The 19249-nt window shown below is 43.2% G+C and overlaps 1 protein-coding gene and 1 long non-coding RNA gene across 2 annotated transcripts in view; one reads left to right on the forward strand and one right to left on the reverse strand.

Moving 5' to 3' along the window:
* pcsk1nl (proprotein convertase subtilisin/kexin type 1 inhibitor, like) overlaps positions 1 to 19249 on the reverse strand; it is a 22985-nt gene continuing 3736 nt past the window's right edge. Inside the window, exons 2-5 of the mRNA XM_026333033.1 lie at positions 2800 to 3043; positions 2133 to 2376; positions 1958 to 2059; positions 1 to 1078 (exon numbers count right to left, since the gene is read on the reverse strand). Coding sequence (XP_026188818.1) covers positions 688 to 1078; positions 1958 to 2059; positions 2133 to 2376; positions 2800 to 3043 — 981 coding nt within the window. The 3' untranslated portion in view covers positions 1 to 687. The remainder of the gene's footprint in view (positions 1079 to 1957; positions 2060 to 2132; positions 2377 to 2799; positions 3044 to 19249) is intronic.
* LOC113145893 (uncharacterized) overlaps positions 13643 to 19249 on the forward strand; it is a 15739-nt gene continuing 10132 nt past the window's right edge. Inside the window, exons 1-3 of the long non-coding RNA XR_003297282.1 lie at positions 13643 to 14055; positions 14143 to 14424; positions 15127 to 15207. This is a non-coding gene — a long non-coding RNA (uncharacterized LOC113145893). The remainder of the gene's footprint in view (positions 14056 to 14142; positions 14425 to 15126; positions 15208 to 19249) is intronic.

Genomic DNA, 19249 nt, shown 5'->3' on the forward strand with positions numbered 1-19249 from the left:
GGTTACTGTCAGCATTGTTCAGGGGACCATTGCTTCCAGAAGTAGATTCTTGGTGATGGAGGGAAACTGGAGCCGTTTTGAAGCAGGAAATCTTTCTCATTTTTAAGCCTTTTCTAGAGAAGCACAGTGGGCCAAGTCAACTACAAGTCCCAGAGGGCATTGCTGTGAGATTATCCCATCAGAGAGCTTCAGACTGCAGCAGAGTGAAGACAGAGGAAGATTGATTAAATTTAGATTTGTTCAGTTTTAGATTTTAGATCAGTCGTGGAACCGTTCATCAACAGATGCTGAGGCTTATGGGTATTGTAGTGTTTAAAGCTACCGCACAGCTCAAACTCATCTGATCATGCCAGACCAGAAAAACCTTGAGGTCGACTGAGGGCTGATTTAATAAGAGAATTGGGAAACACCCAAAGTGTTCACTTCGCTCCTTCATTCCTCCCTCACTTCATCACGTCACTCCTTCACTCCTCCCTCAGTTCATAACTTCACTCCTTCTGTCCTCCATCACTTCACCCCTTCATTCCTTCACTTCTCCCTCACTTCATCCTTTCTTTAACAACAAACAGCTGATCTGAATATTTTCACCAAAAGCAGCAAAAACAAACAAAATTCTACAGAAACACAAAAATTTAAAACCTGAAAGACGACAGACACCTCCTTCCCTCCACCTCCCCCACTTCCCTGTTACTCCCTCATGTACTGCAGAATCTGATCGATCAGTATCTGGGGATCGTAGTTCAGGGCAGCTCTCTTCCGACGCCTACGACTCCCATGATTCAGTTCTTCCTTGGCAATAGTTGCCATGGTATCGATGCGTTTCATCCTCTGCAGGCCAGCAACAGGGGGGCGGAGCTTCTCTTCCACATCTTCATCCTCCAGCCTCTTAACCCGGAAGAGGGGCGGGTCATTACTAGGTGAGGGAGGGCCCATGTCATCAAGAGAGCGGCGAGATCGCCTGTGGGCGGAGCTAACAGGTTGAGCTGCAGTGGACAGGTCCCTCCTCATTCGGCGTCCAGAGGCAATCACCGGAACATCGTTAGGGCCGATGTTGGCCAGTATCTTAGCAACAACATGTCTGAGGAGGAGACATACAGGTGGGTTAAGAACTAAAATAATTTGTTTCGAAACGGTAAAAGGTAAAGAGAGTAAAGGGAATAATAAGTTCTCACCTTTAGAGAAAAATCTGTAACGTTTGTAAATCTTTATACTTTGATAAGTCACAATATATCTGTGATGTCTGAAATATTAATAGCATTTTATGATAAAATTTGCCACAAAAACATATATTTGTAGAAAAGTTTAAATGTGAGATGTCAAGAAAACAGGTAGAAAATATCAAGACTGCTGATAAGACTGTCGACTCACCAGCCAATGTAGTAATGGTATTCTGAAGCTAGGCTGCTAGCCTCTCAGCATTTTCACTGGCCACAGTTGTGTTGTAGAGAAATTATATTTTGGGAGCGTTTACAGTTTTTCATAAACTGGTAGATTTTTGACAATGTGTAGGCCTGTTTTCCTATAATTATGCAGGTAGCCAGACAGTGAATGAGCAGGGCCTTGATCTGATACCAAATCTGCATACATACTCGTAAAAACACACAGGTGACATAAAGAAGGAGCCATTGTAAATAAATAAATAAATACTTGGTCATGTTAAGGCTTTAGGCTAAACATCTCCACCGCGTTCTCTACTTGTGTCGTGTGTCATTGGTCTCTAGTGCGCAAGTGCAAGGCAACAAGCCTCACAAACGGACCAATGAGCAAACACTGTGTACAGGTAGTGCTCATGGGAACTGTAATGTTGTGTCAGAAATTAATTTATTATATCAGATGCCTTTTGAGAAGACTACAATTAAAAAATAAAATTCAACCTGCCAAAGTGGATGGTGGAAGTGATTGTGTTACATGGCACTGCTCAGATCCACCCATAGGTGGTGTTGTCAAGTATTCTCACCTCAGAAAGTCCTGGTCCTGCTCTCGGTTCTTTCCCAAAGGAAGCCGGCCACCCTGCTGTCTCACTCTCTGCAGCAACGTCTGAACTAGCTGCGGCTCCATCCTGACAAAACAGACCACGGGTCAGTCCTCAGACCCTCAGGAACCAGATGCCAGACACAGTGAAGCGGACTCACCTATCTAGCAGGGCCTGAGCCACCTGGGGCTCCAGGAGGCCCCACCAAGTTGCAGGGGGACCCCCCACACCCATCCCACGCCCCGTCTCATCATAATCTGCAGGGGTCGAGCCCTGGAAGTTCCGTGGGGGCCCTTGATCATCCTCTTCATCTTCCTCTTCCTCAACCACCTCCACATCTCCTGGGCCAACTAATCCAGCACGCTCTGCCTCACTCAGTAGGCGTAGCAGAGCAGCCAGGTAGGCTGTGGAGACGTTTAATTGGTTTATTAGTCATGTCATTCATTAGTCATTCATTATTCATTTATAATGAAATTCTTAAATTCAACTGGTAACATATATTAGACAGTGTTTTACAACGATGGCAAACTTATAAGATGTGAAAAAAGTCAGGGTTAGTTCAGGAAGATGTGTCAGAAAAGAGGTAATTGGATAGAGCACCAAAAGTCTTCATATGCCAATAGAGTCAGTATATTTAGATTTGTAATCTTCACAAAATTAAAATAATTCCAGGAAAAAGGTCAAGAAAAAAAAAAAAAGGTTGAACAAATTGAAAACAAAATGTCACAATGGTCTAAACAAAAGTTGTAATTAAAAAAAACTTTAACTAAACAAAATTCTGTCTAGAAAACGACAGATGTGATTGGTTAAAATGATCAAAGACTAACCTGCTTGCTGCTCCTCTTCATGCTCCCTCTTCAGGTCTCTCTCCACCAGTCGCTGCAGGGCCTGGTCTAAGCTCCTTCCCCGCCAGTCATCTGATTGGTAGAACAGGTCTTTAGTCCCACCTCCTCCCTGCAAGGCAGGATATGACATCATCTGGTCCTCATAGGGCAGGAGGTCTCTCCGCTGTCTGTCTCCGCCCACTGACACATCCCGGCCACGTCCCCCGCTACGAGTCACAGGAACAGTCTGAAAAAAGATATTTATTAGCAATAGCAACTGTCCCACAGGTTTCCACTGTAGGCCTTTATTTTGATAAGGGCTTCTTGATCTAGGCTGACAGACAGGAAGAGATGAGCGTAGACGTGATCAGGATGATTGTTTTTATCCAGGTTGTTTTTGGGATGTGACTTGTTTGTATTTGTATTTTCTGACACTGTTTTGTGTTCACCTGCACAGGCGCTGCAGAGGAAATTAGCTTTTAGCTTCACCTGCTACGGTGCATCTCTTCACAGTGCAGCAGTTTAATGTTGTCTGTACAGATCAATAGATAAAACAAATGTCATTGAGAAGGTGACTAAAGCCTTCCTGTCACTGAATGTCTCCATGGGCTGAGCTGGATCCTTTGAATTCTCAGGGAAACTGGAAACAGGAAGTGTCATTAAAGGCCAAACATAAACTTATTACGTCAGGTAAACATCAGCCTCCCTCCTCCTCCTCCTCCTCCTCATCATCATCATCATGCTGTTCTTAATAGGCCCAACTGTGGCTTGCTACCCAGCTGCCAGTGTTGGATGCAAATATGGCAAACATGCGTAGTAACTTATCATCCACAACAGTGCCGCCCAAGTCCATCTTCCTGCTCTATAAGACATTTTCACCTCCTGCCCTATAGCTATTGTCACCCAGCCTATTTAGATTTTGAGCCTAATACAGTTTACAGTTCAGTTTCTGATCTCCCTCCGACACAGGGTTAAATAATTTTCTCAGGTGGTGGCTACTATAACACAAAATAACAAATAATAAATTAGACTGGAAATCCGGTTGTTTCTGTAATGCCAGTGTCATTTGCAGTATGACTAGAATAGTTAAGATTATAGGTCTAAATCAGACATTAGTTGATGAATCACTTCTGCATTGTTTGCCAAAAGCAGCTGAATGAGGATTAACTCGTTCAGCTACTCAATGTGGCTGGACTTTACCACAAACACTGACTGAGATATGATTAAGACTGGATTTGTTCTTTCTTCTTCTTTTCCTTTTGGCTGCTCCCTTCAGGGGTCATCTCAGGTCATCTGCCTCCATTTAACCCTATCCTCTGTATCCTCCTCACCCACACCAACTATCCTCATGTCCTCCTTCACTAGATCCAAGAACCTCCTCTTTGGTCTTTCTCTAGGCCTCCTTCCTGGCAGCTCTAACCTCAGCATCCTTTTACCAATGTATTCACTGTCCCTCCTCTGAACATGTCCAAACCATCTCAATCTGGCTTCCCTGGCTTTTTCTCCAAAACATCTAACATGAGCTGTCCCTCTGATGTACTCATTCCTGATCCTATCCGTCCTCGTCACTCCCAGAGAGAACCTCAACATCTTCAGCTCTGCTACCTCCAGCTCTGCCTCCTGTCTTTTTCTCAGTGCCACTGTCTCTAAACCAGACAACATTGCTGGTCTCACCACTGTCTTGTACACCGTTCCTTTCATTCTTGCTGACACTCTTTTGTCACACATCACACCTGACACTTTCCTCCACCCGTTCCAACCTGCTTGCACACGTCTCTTCACTTCTTTTTCACACTCTCTGTTGCTCTGGACTGTTGACCCTAGGTACTTAAAATCCTCCACCTTCTTCACCTCTACTCCCTGTAACCTCACCGTTCTACTTGAGTCCCTCTCATTTACACACATATACTCTGTTTTACTGCGGCTAACCTTCATTCCTCTCCAGAGCAAACCTCCACCTCTCTAGATTTTCCTCCACCTGCTCACTGCTCTCACTACAGATGACAATGTCATCTGAAAACATCATGGTCTACAGAGATTCCTGTCTAACCTCATCTGTCAGCCTGTCCATCACCACAGCAAACAAGAAGGGGCTCAAAGCCGATCCTTGGTGCAGTCCCACCTCCACCTTGAACTCCTCTGTCACCCCTACAGCACAACTCACCACTGTCTTACAGCTCTCATACATGTCCTGCACCACTCGAACATACTTCTCTGCCACTCCAGACTTCCTCATACAAAACCACAGCTCCTCTCTCGGCACCCTGTCATACGCTTTTTCCAAATCTACAAAGACACAATGTAGCTCCTTCTGGCCTTCTCTATACTTCTCCATCAGCACTCTCAAAGCAAATATTGCATCTGTGGTTCTCTTTCTTGGCATGAAACCATACTGCTGCTCACAAATGCTCACTTCTGACCTCAGCCTAGCCTCCACTACTCTTTCCCATAACTTCATTGTGTGACTCATCAGCTTTATTCCTCTGTAGTTACCACAACTCTGCACGTCTCCCTTCTTCTTAAAGATGGGCACCAGTACACTACTCCTCCATTCCTCAGGCATCCTCTCACTCTCTAAGATCTTGTTAAATAGCCCAGTCAAAAACTCTACTGCCCCCTCTCGTAAACACTTCCATACCTCCACAGGTATGTCATTCGGACCAACTGCCTTTCCACTCTTCATCCTCTTCAACGCCTTCCTCACTTCATCCTTACTGATCTTTGCTACTTCCTGCTCCACAACAGTCACCTCTTCTACTCTGTGCTCTCTGACATTTTCCTCATTCATCAACTCTTCAAAGTATTCCTTCCATCTTTCCATCACACTTGTGGCACACACCTTAGTTGTGGCTTGTGGCTTTGTTTGGCCTTTGCCACCTCTACCTTCACCTTACGCTGCATCTCCCTGTACTCCTGTCTGTTCTCTTCTGTCCTCAGTGTCCCACTTCTTCTTAGCTAACCTTTTCCTCTTAACACACTCCTGAACTTCCTCATTCCACCATCAAGTCTCCTTATCTGCTTTCATCTTTCCAGATGACACACCAAGTACCCTCCTACCTGTCTCCTTGATCACTTTAGCTGTAACTGTCCAGTCATCTGGGAGAACCTCCTGACCTCCCAGAGCCTATTTCAGCTCCTCCCTGAAAGCCACACAACACTCTTCCTTTTTCAACTTCCACCACTTGGTCCTCTGTTCTGCCCTTGTCCTCTTCATCTTCCTCACCACCAGTCATCCTACACACCACCATCCTATTGTCATGCTTCTAGCTAGTTTTATGTGGACCTTGACTTCGAAAATACCAACCACTGGAGTCCGAGTATGAAGACAAAAAAAAAAAGGAATGTTTATTGAGAGATTACAAGGAGTGGGAGAGTCAGTGAGTGGGCGACCAGCGAGTGTGGGTCCAGGACCGGATGAGGTGTATGGAGTGGTACTGCCGGGACGGTCCTCAGAGATGGTGTGCTAGATCCGATGGGTGTCCGCAGAGCAACATCTGACGGATAACGGGCTTCCCTGTGGTCGGACAGGGATCCAGGCGACCAGCCACTCAAAACTGTAGGAAGGTAAGGACACGGGTTAGTAGAAAGAACCCTTCGATGACTGAGGTGACGCACCTGCGCTTCTCTGGCACACGGAGAGTCCAGTGCGTTCCTCTTCCTCTCTCGCACAACTGGCGAGGTCTTGACCGTCGTAGTCCGTAACTAACTTAAAATCCAAAACAGAGAAAGCGTCCCCCTCGTCGAGGTTCACTCCTTCGCGGGATCCTCCCTACACCGGGGAGGTTTTCCTCTTCTAAAAGAGTCCCAAATAGTCAATAAGCCAAACACAAATACTTGCTGCGACCAGGATGATCCCTCTGATCCTTCTAGCAGCCACACGGGGGTAAGGTTCCTTACTCCAGACAATCCGAAACGTCCCTCCAAGGCGAGGTAGCAAACAACCCGGCGGCTAGTGACGGCACGGTCTCTGCTATAAGAACAGAAAGTCTACAAGGTCCACAGGTGAAGTGAATCAGCAATCACAAAGCACCAACACTGAGTGACATCCACTTCCCCAATGACCCTTCACAATAAAATACAGGATTCGGGGAAAATAATTTCCCGAATGTCACACCTATGCTGTCTGGCTACACTCTCCCCAGCCACTACTTTGCAGTCACTGATCGCTTTCAGGTTGAAACATCTCCACAAGATGTAATCAACTTGCGTGCTCCTGCCTCCACTCTTATATGTCACCCTATGCTCCTCCCTTTTCTGGAAAAATGTGTTCACTACAGCTATTTCCATCCTTTTTGCAAAGTCTACCACCATCTGTCCTTCTGCATTCCTGTCCTGCATACCAAACTTACCCATCACTTCCTCATCACCTCTGTTTCCCTCACAAACATGTCCGTTGAAGTCTGCCCCAATCACCACTCTCTCACCACTAGGGATACCCTGGATCACCTCATCCATCTCCCTCCAAAATTTCTCCTTCTCTTGTAACTCACATCCTACCTGTGGGGCATAACCACTGACAACATTCAACATCACACCTTCAACTTCCAGCTTCAAACTCATCACCCTATCTGACACTCTCTTCACCTCCAGAGCAAAATCCTCCTTCAGGATAACTCCTGGTCTCCTGAACACACAAGATATGATACATGAACAAACCATCACCAAGCTCCTCAATGTTTTCTGCAGTTTTTTTCAGCCTGACTGACTAATATCTGAGATTTAATCTGTTTACAGTCCACCTGCTCCCCCTTCCTTCCCTAAGGAAGTCTGTGTGAGATGATGGAAAGCTCCGGACCACTACTAATGGAGCAGGTCATTTTGCTCAGGGAGAGGTACAAACAGAATGCAGCTTTGTGTGAAGCCTACGACAACATAAAAACAGAAAAGCAGCTACTCAGTCAGGAGAACGACCAACTGAGGCAGGAAATCCAGCAAATTGGCAAAAAAATTTCGAACCAAAATATTTTTTTAAAGATAACTGACGCACTTACAGTGTCACATGAGGCCGCTAGTCGTCAAAATACTGCCCTGCAGAGGGAACTCCAGCGTCTTAACAGCGAGAACCAAAATGCGAAACAATTCAGTGACTCGTTTAATGAAAGCTTGTCCCGCATGGAAGATCTGAAAAAAGAAAACGATCATTTGCGCGAACAAATCAAGGATGTTAACAGACAGCTCCAGAGCACAGAGTTTTTAAAAGACAAGTATAAAGAACTGGAGGCTGAGGAAAAATCTGCCATGGCCCAAAACAGAGTCCTAGCTCAAACCTACTCTGAGAAACTTAAGAAGCTTGCAAAGAAAGAGGCCTGGACACATAAATATGACAAGCTGAAGGAGCAAATTGATGCACTGAAGCAAGGGAATGGTAAAATTGTGGAAGATATTCAGGGTTGTAATGCAAACCTTGAAGATCTGAATAATCTTAAGGAGCAACATAAATGATTGAAAACAGAGAAAAAGAAGCTTGTCAACCAACAGAACAAGCTGCACAGAAATCTCCGTGAGCTGGAGAAATAGTTTTCAAAGCAGCGTGCTCAGATGGAGAAGAACGAAGTGCTCATCCAAGAGACAAATAATCTGACCACAGATAACTGTGCACTGCGGGACAAAATTGAGACACTTTCCAAAAGTCTCCAAGATGAAAAGCTTCTGGGCATCACATTTAATTCCCTGGTGATGGAGAAAAATGCCATGAAACAGCAGAATAAGGCACTGCACAAAGAAGTCCAGAAACTTACCAAAAAACTGGACAAGGAGAAATGTTTGGAGGAACGGTGTGTTGCAGTGAAGGTAGAAATGGAAGAAATCAGCAGGCAAATCCATGCTTTAGAAACAGACACCCAGAACAGCTTTAGAAGATGAAATGTGATGTGCTGGCATCACATTTCACCTATTAATCCTCCTCTTATGTTCGTTACTCAGGAACAGCAATGATGTTCCTGTCTCAATTTGACTCGGGGCATGTTTAATTATCCAAAAGTGTCAAAAACCAAAAAATTCCAAAAATTGTTTATTATTTACATTGTTTACATCTCATTATTAACTCCATCACTAGCCATTTCAATCAATATTTAGTGCAATGAAATTAATCATTTTTATTTTATGTGTTGATTACACTTATTAAGCCAAGCAGAAGAAGTTTCATACTGTCATACTTTTTTTTTTTTAGATTTTTTAACTTTAAAATGGGTCAATTTGATCCACAACATAACAGGATGGTTAAGAGTGAATGTTGTCCTGTCTTCTCAAGTGGTCTCTCCTGGTTTTTAATCTATTCAATCAGTGTTGATTCTGTGATGTCTGTTATCTGGGAGGGGTCACTTTAGAGTCATGTTCTCCTCTTGTCTTTGTTGGTTTTCTCCAGGTGATCTGGTTTCCCCTTGCAGTCTAAAAACATGTGTACACGTTTATGTACTTTAATAAATCAATTAAATTTACCTCGAATTGAGTGGACTCATTTGAGAAATGTAGGCCTGTTATGATTGGCATGGTTGGTGTGTTTAAACACAAACAGAAATATCTCAGGTAAGTACAATATCTTTTGAGTAAATGAGGTTGAGGAGAGTGTTATATATAATAATATACAACACTGTTCTGTAATGTCAGGTGACTTCTTTTCACCGGTTCTACAAATCTCATTATACTAACTGCTAATTTTTGAGAAAAAAAGAAAAGACATTTAACCATATAGGGAATAACAATCAATGTTTCCTGGCACACACAATCACTAGTTTACACAAGTCTTTATATTTCTTTACACTTCCACCGCTTTCAGTGGCAAATTTGGAAAGAGCTGTCACTTTTCAGCATAGAACAGAGAAATTATACAAAGTACTGTTAAATATTAAACCAGTGCCTCCAAACATTTTGGCTTGTGATCCTTGATTAAAAACTAGCATGTTAGTGATTTAGAGAAGAGTGAACGTGCAGAATTGAATTTTTCTTTTCTTTCCTATTAATCATCTCACAGCCTCAGAGAATCAAAAGGCCTTTATGCAAATTGATTACTTGGACTTTTAATACAAGAAGTTGATTTCGCAGATAAAACTTCTGTACATTTACAGTTGAAAGCAGGGCTTTACATAGAGTATTTTAACAGTGTGGCATCTGTACCTTTACGGAAGTACAGACCTGAACGTATAAAAATGACCTATTCACTGGGTCCCTCATAATTAGTAATCCAATGGATTTTGCTCGCAAACCTAAGGGGCTTTCAGAAAGGCTTAGGTGGAAAGCAACAGAGTTTCTTCAGCTTCTGTTTATAACAACTTCATGTTATTGTCTGTTGCCATTTTTATTCTTTGCCAGTCCTTCATTGTCCGCAGCTCTTAATGATTTTGCAGGCAAATTACTTGTCTCATTTGTAACACACTTCAGTGAAATGTACGGCCCCGAATTTGTTACATACAATGTTCATGGTCTTATCCACTTTTCTGACGATGTCAGACTTCATGGACATCTGGACCTGATATCTGGATTTCCATTTGAAGATTATTTGGGTAAGATGAAAAAAGATGGTTAGAACTTCACACCATCCACTGGCTCAGGTTCTTCGGCGAATTTCTGAGATGGATCGTTTTACAGAGATCGAGGCTTTTCGGCGAAAGACAGAGTTGCAAAAGGAGCACAGCCGTGGACCAGTTCCATCCTTTCTGGTAGACCTAAATGTAGTTCAGTTTGAGGAACTTGTTGTGAGTGGGACCACAATCAAACTATCTGGTGAGGGGGACAGATGTGTAAAGATTGTAAAGATTGGTGAACATATTGCTTTGATTGAAAACTTTCTTCAGTCTCTGGGCAAGATTTACATTGTTTTTAGAGAATATGAATTGATGCAGCCTTTTTTTTTGAGTATCCTATAAATTCACAGAGGTTGGGTATATATGTGGTTGGCAAACTCTCATCACAACTTAAAGTCATTGAGTTGCATGGACATATAGAGAAATATGTGATGCTACCACATTATGACAACTTTGTTGCAGTGCCAATTCTGCACACGAATGAATGAATTGATTGAATGTATCTGTACTATAATATGATCCACAGAGTTTACCTTGGGATCAGAGGCTCGGGAACTCAGAGTTTAAAGAGAAACTGGTGAGTACTGATTTGATATTTCCTGAGGGGAGGAAGGGGTGTTCACGCACAGTTCTTTTCGATCCTGATTGGGTGAACTGTCTTGAAACTTAGGCTGCATTTGAATACTTTCAAAAATAGCTTCTTCTTCCTGCTCCTTCATCCTGTTCCTTAACCTTTGAGAGCTATGTCATGAGATCAACCATAAGAATAAAAGAGGTTCCTTCAGGAGTAGGAAAAGGGAGCTTCAGGAGTCTCTGCACAATCAATGTTACCTTGAGCTACAGCTGTTTAATAAAAACTACAGCACATTATGTGTTGTAGCAAGTTACAATCACAATACTGTACACACACAATATGTACAATTGTGGCAGGACAAAGAGTGAAATAGTTTTTATCAGAGTTTATGATTATTTGCTTCTCTTCAGGTTAACTATCTCGGAGTAATCGGGGGGACAGATTTGAAGGACACAACATGGACTTGAGGGAGGTCATAATTGGTAAGTAAATTTCTGCATAAAACATAATTCCAATATTAGAAGATATGATTAAATAATGTTTAACTGCACATAAAGGCTATGTATTAATGTATCCATTCCATTTCCCATATCCATCTAGCTGCGGTTCGACAAAACCCATTGGCTGGGGGTGGCTGCCGGAAGCAGAACTGGAGGCAGCGACCGGAATTGATTAAATTTGTATATTACACATGTAGTTTGGCAAAAGTTACACCACCATTTGTCCACTGCTTGCAAGCACAGCAATGACAGCTTCCAGAAGACAGAGCTGTCCAACAGCTGTAGGTTAAGGCGTCCTATTGGCTTATACACTAATCATGCATGCTTATTCCTACATAAGTTAAACAAAACAGATAAACGCAATACACTAGCTAATGTTTTCTAACCAGACTTTGGCATTACACATATGCGATATTTATTAGCTAATGCTAATTCCTTCATATTCCATCTTATCTTAAAAAGTATTGTGGTGCTGATAGCATCATTCTTTGAACCTAGGCTACTTTTCACAAACACAAAAGGGGTCTATAGCTTTTGTGGCTTGATCAAATTAGAGGTATCTACATCAAACATTTGCCTATTGTATAACTTTAAGTAAATGCACGTATATTTCTTGAAATGTTAAGTATGTGACCATACTATAAGCGAATTAAATAACCAGGGGGCGTGCAGTTATATGGTTTTAATGTGGTTCCTGGGCACTATGGCTCTGCGTCGTGCATTAAAATAGTATAACCGCACGCCCTCTCGTTGTTTAATTCTTACTTATACAGTACTGTGCCAAAGTTTAGGTTGGTGTCAAATTCCAGTGAAATTTGGTTGAAGTGCATCTCACATAAATGAGCTTACATTCATATTTTTAATTGAATTGCTGTTTTCTACTGTGTTCCTTATTTATACAATCTCAAAACTCAGTTCGACAGAAAAAGCACCTGAGTGTGGCTGCACACTTTTCCTAAGAATGCTTTCAAAAATACACTTTATCACTGTTTGCGGCTTTATTTATTAATAAAATTATATATTTTTTCTCGTTTCTTTAAGATGACTGAAAGGCGAGAAATTCAAAAATTAGCTTTTTTTTTTTCTTTAGTTCACTGTTATCTTAGTAGTATGTCTGGTCTATTAACAATAATAGATTTGGGATTTTCCTGTTCTTACTGTCCACAGGTTCAAGTCCGACTCTCCACGCCTTCCTGACATTAATACATTTTCTGATAAATATTATTAGGACATTCATGAGTCTGATTATCATTTACTGTGTGAGAGACTGCAGATGCTTTTCTACTTGCTCCTGCTTCTGCCAGTTTTCATTTTTATCCAATGATTTTATGATACAGTTTTTAACTTTATTTTTACCCTCTTTTAACTGCACTTGAAATTTTAGTGAGGATTTTTACTTTTGCTTTTAACAACTAATCTGGCCTAGTACATCCAGAACGCTGCTGCTGCGGTCCTGAACTAGGAAGGACAATCACATTGCTGCTGTTCTCAGATCTCTGCACTGGCTTCCTGTCACTCAGAAAATAGACCCAGCCAGATATGGGCCAACACTGATGCAAGGGTGGACAAATTTTGCTATGTGGGCGTGTTTCATCTTAACACATCCAGGTCACGACACCTTTCTAAAACCATCAGGGGAATGGTCACCTGACATGTGGCGTGGTGTGGCAGGTATGGTAGCACCTGTCCGTCGAAACGGTGTCAGGGCATCGGGAACACGGGGCTCCAGCGGAGTTTTTATTTATTTATTTTTTTCGGACAGCTTTGATTTTAAAGTGTCGGGAAAGGTGACTTGGATATGGCTACTTCCTGGAGGCAAGTGTGCAAACTCCGGTCGGTTGTTGCGGTAAGTTTTCTCCTTTTTTTTTTTTTACCTGCTTTATTTTTGCTGTGAACGGACCTGAAGACTTAAGGTTTTCTAGCTCGTATGGAGGCGTAGACGCATCTTCGAAAGTTACAGCAAAGTTTAAAAAAATAAATCTGTCCGTTCAGGTCGGATTCACTTTACTTCAAACTGTTGTTTTCTGAGCCGCAGACCCCGTTAATTCGTGTTCGTTATTAAAATAATATTTTAATCATGTAAAACTGTGTTTGTAGCGTGAGTGTGTTGATGCTCAGGTGTGTGTACGAGCCCACATAAATTGTTTATGTTTGTTTCGTGCTTTGTCCTGGCTCCACCCACCCGGCTGATCTGAGCGCTGATTGGCCTGTTGCCTCTGTCTGTGTTTGCGGCAAACAATCTGGGGCACTCAGACCGTCTGCACCATAAAAAGGGTCAAGTCTGGTTTCATTTGTTATTCATGCTTTCTGCTGTTCTAACATCCCGTCCTCATACTGACATGGTTAAAACCCTCTTTAATGAGGTTTTTGGAATGTGCCTAAACCCCTATCCTCCCTGCTGTCAAAACTTATTAGAGCAGGGAGAAATTTTTTTGATCATGCATAATGTGACAGCTGTTTTCAGCCAATCAGCAATTTTCTTCTGGCTGTAAATCCCGTCCTGGTCAACTAGTCAGTCTCTTTCAAACCCTTGCCTACATTTAAAAAAAAAAAAAAAAGCCATTGGATTGCGCATGTCCTGGAAACACCAGCTGGAAGTTGATGTAACACAGACAGTTCTTAGACCAACAAGGAAGAAGAAGAAGAAGGAACAGCTTTCTAAAAAGTGAGACTCCTAAACTTTAATTCGTAATCACATACCAATCGCATACTAATCACATACTTTTCTAATCCTTCCTGTGTTTTTTTCCAGATCATCTCTAGTCTGTGGGCTGGAATCGACACTGCGATAGCGTAGTGTAACCGTCTGAGTAATCTTGTGCATCTGTGTCGCCTTTACGCTGAAACAAGCCCTGTAGTGTACTCTACCCAGACCCGAACGGGGAGGCACACCGTGTGCTGACTGTGGAAACTGAAACTCTTTAACCTCAGCCCTTCACCCTGACTGGCTCACCGTTTTCTGGAGCCCTGGTTGGTTCACCTGGAGGGGACGGGCCGACAGGTTGGACGGAGAGAGCGACTTCACTCAGCAACTGTGAGTTACTTTTCTGTAGCTGCGCTGAATATTAACGTGTTGTAATGAGGGAAGGGAGAAACTCCATTTTCAGTTGATTCACACATGGCTTTACTCATAGAGCATCTTAAAACAAACCTAGGTCGACCAACGTCCTTTACACTTAATTAAAACATATATCATTAATAACAGACACAGCAGAATGAAAAACACAAAACGAGAAAAAGAGGAAATCTGTGTGGGGAAAAAAAAAAAAAAGCCTTATTCAGAGGCCGGATTTAAAAAGATCAGGGATGAATCATGTCAAGAGGAAGGAGGTTTCACAATCTAGCAGCAAAGGCACCACGTTTAAACTGTGTGTGGACTCTCAGACTGGGACTGGCTGCTGTTAGCTGCTAGTTTTTGGAGCACTACATTATCTTGCACTTGTACTGTCTCAATCTTTGGGCCAATATAGTTAACACAAGCTGCGGGGGATGCTGTTATCATTTGTTTGGTTCTAAGAAAGATGGGAAAACAGTAAAAAATATATCTTAATAATAATAAAAAATATTTAATCTGCCCCCCAAACAACAAGTGGCAGATTCTGTGGAGTCAGTTCTTCAGGTTTTCACCTGAAAAGTGGCTGATTTTCAAAAACAGGTGCTTATTATTTTGATCAATAGATCAACTGTTAGTTCGAGGTGTAGTTTCAAACCGCTGTTTTGTTTGTTTTTCATGCAGACCGACTTCCCGTCTGAGTATCATTGGAATTTGAGCACAGCGTCCTCTGTGCTCACGCTGATGTGGGGGCGGCTGCCACAGGTTAGTGGAAACCACAGACCTGCTGTACTTCACATGGTCACATGGTCCCATGGGTTGGTTTTATAGTCCCTTTTGACCTCATTTTAGAGAAGAAGATTTTCCTGAGGTGGAAGAGGCAGCAACAGTCGGTTCAGCTCCTGCAGCTGACCAGCACCAGCACGGCTGTGAAGATGTGTTTTTGATGCTTTTTTTTTTTTTTGATTTAAATGGTTTTCTGACAGAAAATTAGCTTTTATGTCGAAATCTTTGTTTAAAAACTGGTGATTCCAGATATTCACACCTGTAAACAGAGTTCAAACCTGAAAGGGTGATAGATTACGTAAATAGAGCAAAACAAAACTGATCAGGCCACTGGTGTGAGAAGCTAATGAAAACAGATGGAGGCTCCCCCACAGGAAGAGAGCAGGGCAGAGGTCGGAGGTCACACACCTGTTCAGGTGGACCAGGGATACCAGACAGATGGGTCTGGGTGTGGTGAACCGCCAGTGACTGAACAGGCTGATGATTTAAACAGAGGCGTGGAACAAGAGCAGGGGGAATCGTCAGGGTCTGAGCTAAAGCCGCACAGTGAGAGGCAGGAGCAGCAAGTTGGAAATGTGGAGAAAACAGAAAGAGAGGTTGGTGTGATAAGAAGAGAAGTGTTTAATAACACAGAACTCAGACAGAGCCTCCACATTACACCTGCACTGGGCCCAGACTTTGCTGTGTTTTACCATCACGTCATGGAGCAGTTTCAGAACACTGTTGAAAGAGCAGTGAGCTTGGCTGGCCCTCGAGACACAATCCAGGTCGAATTAAGAGGGGAAAGCCTGCAGAACTACAGCTCCATGGTCATACGTGATGGTGCCCAGAATCTGGAAGAATTTCAGCAGCTTTTAGAGAGATTGGTGCAGTCAAATTTAAAGATCTCTGCAGAGCAGTCGATGGAAGTGGTCATTCAGATAGTGAAAAATCCCACAGGTGGAATGGGTCAGAAAAGAAAGCTGCAAACTCTCATGGATTCTGAGCTATTAAAGAAAAAAGCCCGCTTTCTCTACGATGTCTGTAACGCAGACAATCAGATGTGTTTTTCTGTCAGTCTGGCCCACCTGCTGGACCCGAACCTGAATGATTCCCAGGCCTCACAGCAAGGAGCTGAAATACACACACGAGCTGGATTCTCAGCTGATGAGCCTGTTACTTTACAAGATGTGCATAGATTTGAAAAGATCCTGAACTGCAGGATTGTGGTGTTGTATAGACAAGAAAGGTGCCAAAAGTTCTCCAAATTTATGACAGGAGAATTTAAGGGGGGGAAGACGTTGTTCATGTTGTTACACAATGGGCATTACTATGGCATCAAAAATTTGAAAGGGCTTTTGGGTTACAACTTTGCATGTGAATCGTGTTGTACTGGTTACAGCAGAAAGGGAAGGCACTCCTGCCCGGACTGTTGTTCTGTGTGCTGTGATCCCGGCTGTCCTCAGCAGCCTCTAGACCTCAAGTACTGCTCAGATTGTAACAGAACCTGTCGCTCAGTTTACTGCTACCAAAAGCACCGCGAGCCAAAAGAGCAATCACAAAAAGGTGGAACAGCCAGCATATGTGAGAGGGTAAAAAAATGCCACCAGTGCAGATTTGTGTATGACTCTGACAAGCACAAATGTCCTGGTAAAAAGTGTAACATCTGCGATATCCCACTGCCTACAGTTCCCTCTGATGGTGACAACGCTTCAGACATACATCGGTGTTATATCCAGAAGGTAGCTGCTGAAGGCAAGCACTCTGAGAAATATGTCTTTTATGACGCTTTTACAGGCATAACATTACAGCTGCTTTCAACCAATCACAAGTCGTTTTCTGAATATACCACACCCATAGATGCCTCACTAACCACGGCCCCTTTGGTTGCTCTAGTTCACAGGTGTCAAACTAGTCCTCAAGGGCCATTGTCCTGCTTGTTTTCCAACTATCTTTGCTGTACTCACTGCTGATTACTTGGATCAGGTGTGTTCAGTCAATCAGATGCCGCAAGGGCAGGGATAGTATGAAAACAAGCAGGACAGTGGCCCTCAAGGCCTGGAGTTTGACACCCTTGCGTCTAGTTAGTGACTTGAATATTTAATGAGTATATCAATACACTTTCATCATGCATAATGTGACAGGTGCAGCACCTTTTTCCGCCAATCAGCAAATGGCTTTTTCAATTTAAGCCCCCCCCCCCATAACCCACAGAAATTTATTTTTTTCAACGTGCAGCGGTCAGACACTGGGTCATGGTGTAGCAGTCAGGAAGAACACTCAGGACTCTGGCCTACTGTTAACTTGTCTTTATTGATTTTACATTTTTTAACACAACAGCACTGCGTGACATATTCAGACATGCATGAAAGTCGTGGCATCCAGCGTGGAAAAATCACAAAAGCATTAATGTCAAATAATGTGTTCTTCGGTCCTTAACTGTGTTTTTTTTTTTTTTCTTTTTTTTCTTTGAGTTTATTCACCTTGTGACACCGACTGATGATGTCATCAGTGAAGTTCTGGCAACGTCTGATCTGTTACAGGTCTGACCGAGTACTGGAGATGTGATAAACCTCCCGCATGGAGCACCAGCCTGCCCGTGAATCTGAGAAGGCCGCAACCCATGCGGTTCATATAATGTCCCAAGGATCGCTTGTGGTCTTGTTGAAGGAATGCGTCCAAAGCCATGGCTTCATTTTGTGATCCTTGTACTCTTGTTGTTTCTGCTTCTCCATTAATACTTTAAAAGTTTCCTCGCCTGTGTGACCAAGTGATGATGTCCTCAGAGCAGTCCTGGCAATGTCTGCAAGGTTTACAGCTGCTGCGTTGCTGTGCGGAGGTTTGCAGTTCCCTCTGCGTATTTAAAAATTTTTTTTTTTTTAGACACAGGCAGCCTCCCGGGATGTCTCCTGCTGTCTCCGGGTGGCATCAGGGGTCTCCGAAGACAAAACTGCTCTGACAATATCCAGGGTGATGTTTTTGGCAGCCAAGATCAAATGCGGCTTTGCGATTTCGAAGCCTTTTTTTTATAACAGGTGCCATACATTTGACCAGTTGAGAGGCAAGAGACCATAAACCTCCCGCATGGAGCACCAGCCTGCCTGTGATTCTGAGAAGGCCGCAACCCACGCGGTTCATATAATTTTCCAAGGATCGCTTGTGGTCTTGTTGAGGGAATGTGTCCAAAGGCATGGTTTTATTTTGCGATCCTTGTACTCTTGTTGTTTCTGCTTCTCCATTAATACTTTAAAAGTTTCCTCGCCTGTGAGACCAAGTGATGATGTCCTCAGAGCAGTCCTGGCAATGTCTGCAAGGTTTACAGCTGCTGTGTTGCTGTGCGGAGGTTTGCAGTTCCCTCGGCGTATTTAAAAAATTTTTTTTTTTAGACACAGGCAGCCTCCCGGGATGTCTCCTGCTGTCTCTGGGTGGCATCAGGGGTCTCCGAAGACAAAACTGCTCTGACAGTATCTAGGGCGATGTTTTTGGCAGCCAAGATCAAATGCGGCTTTGCGATTTCGAAGCCTTTTTTTATAACAGGTGCCATACATTTGACCAGTTGAGAGGCAAGAGACCCTAAACCTCCCGGCTGGAGCACCAGCCTGCCTGTGAATCTGAGAAGGCCGCAACCCACACGGTTCATATAATGTCCCAAGGATCGCTCGTGGTCTTGTTGAGAGAACGGGTCCAAAGCCATGGTTGGGTTTTGTTTTTTTTTTGTTCCTTCTACATGATAATGGTTTCTGCGCTCCATTAATACTTTAAAAAGATTCCTCTCCCTGTGAAACCGACTCACATTATGCCTGATAAAAGTGTAGTATTTAAGTCACTAACTAGAGCATCCAAAGGGGGCGTGGTTAGTGAGGCGTCTATGGGTGTGGTATATTCAGAAAACGATTTGTGATTGGTTGAAAGCAGCTGTAATGTTATGCCTGTAAAAGCGTAGCGCTATTCTCTCTCTCTCTCTCTCTCTCTCTCTCTCTCTCTCTCTCTCTCACTAGTCATGAGTCGTCATGAGTTTACACCAGCTCTGTGTGAATTGCTG

The sequence above is a fragment of the Mastacembelus armatus genome, chromosome 7 (assembly GCF_900324485.2).
Source record: "Mastacembelus armatus chromosome 7, fMasArm1.2, whole genome shotgun sequence".
In the NCBI taxonomy this organism is placed as follows: domain Eukaryota; kingdom Metazoa; phylum Chordata; class Actinopteri; order Synbranchiformes; family Mastacembelidae; genus Mastacembelus; species Mastacembelus armatus.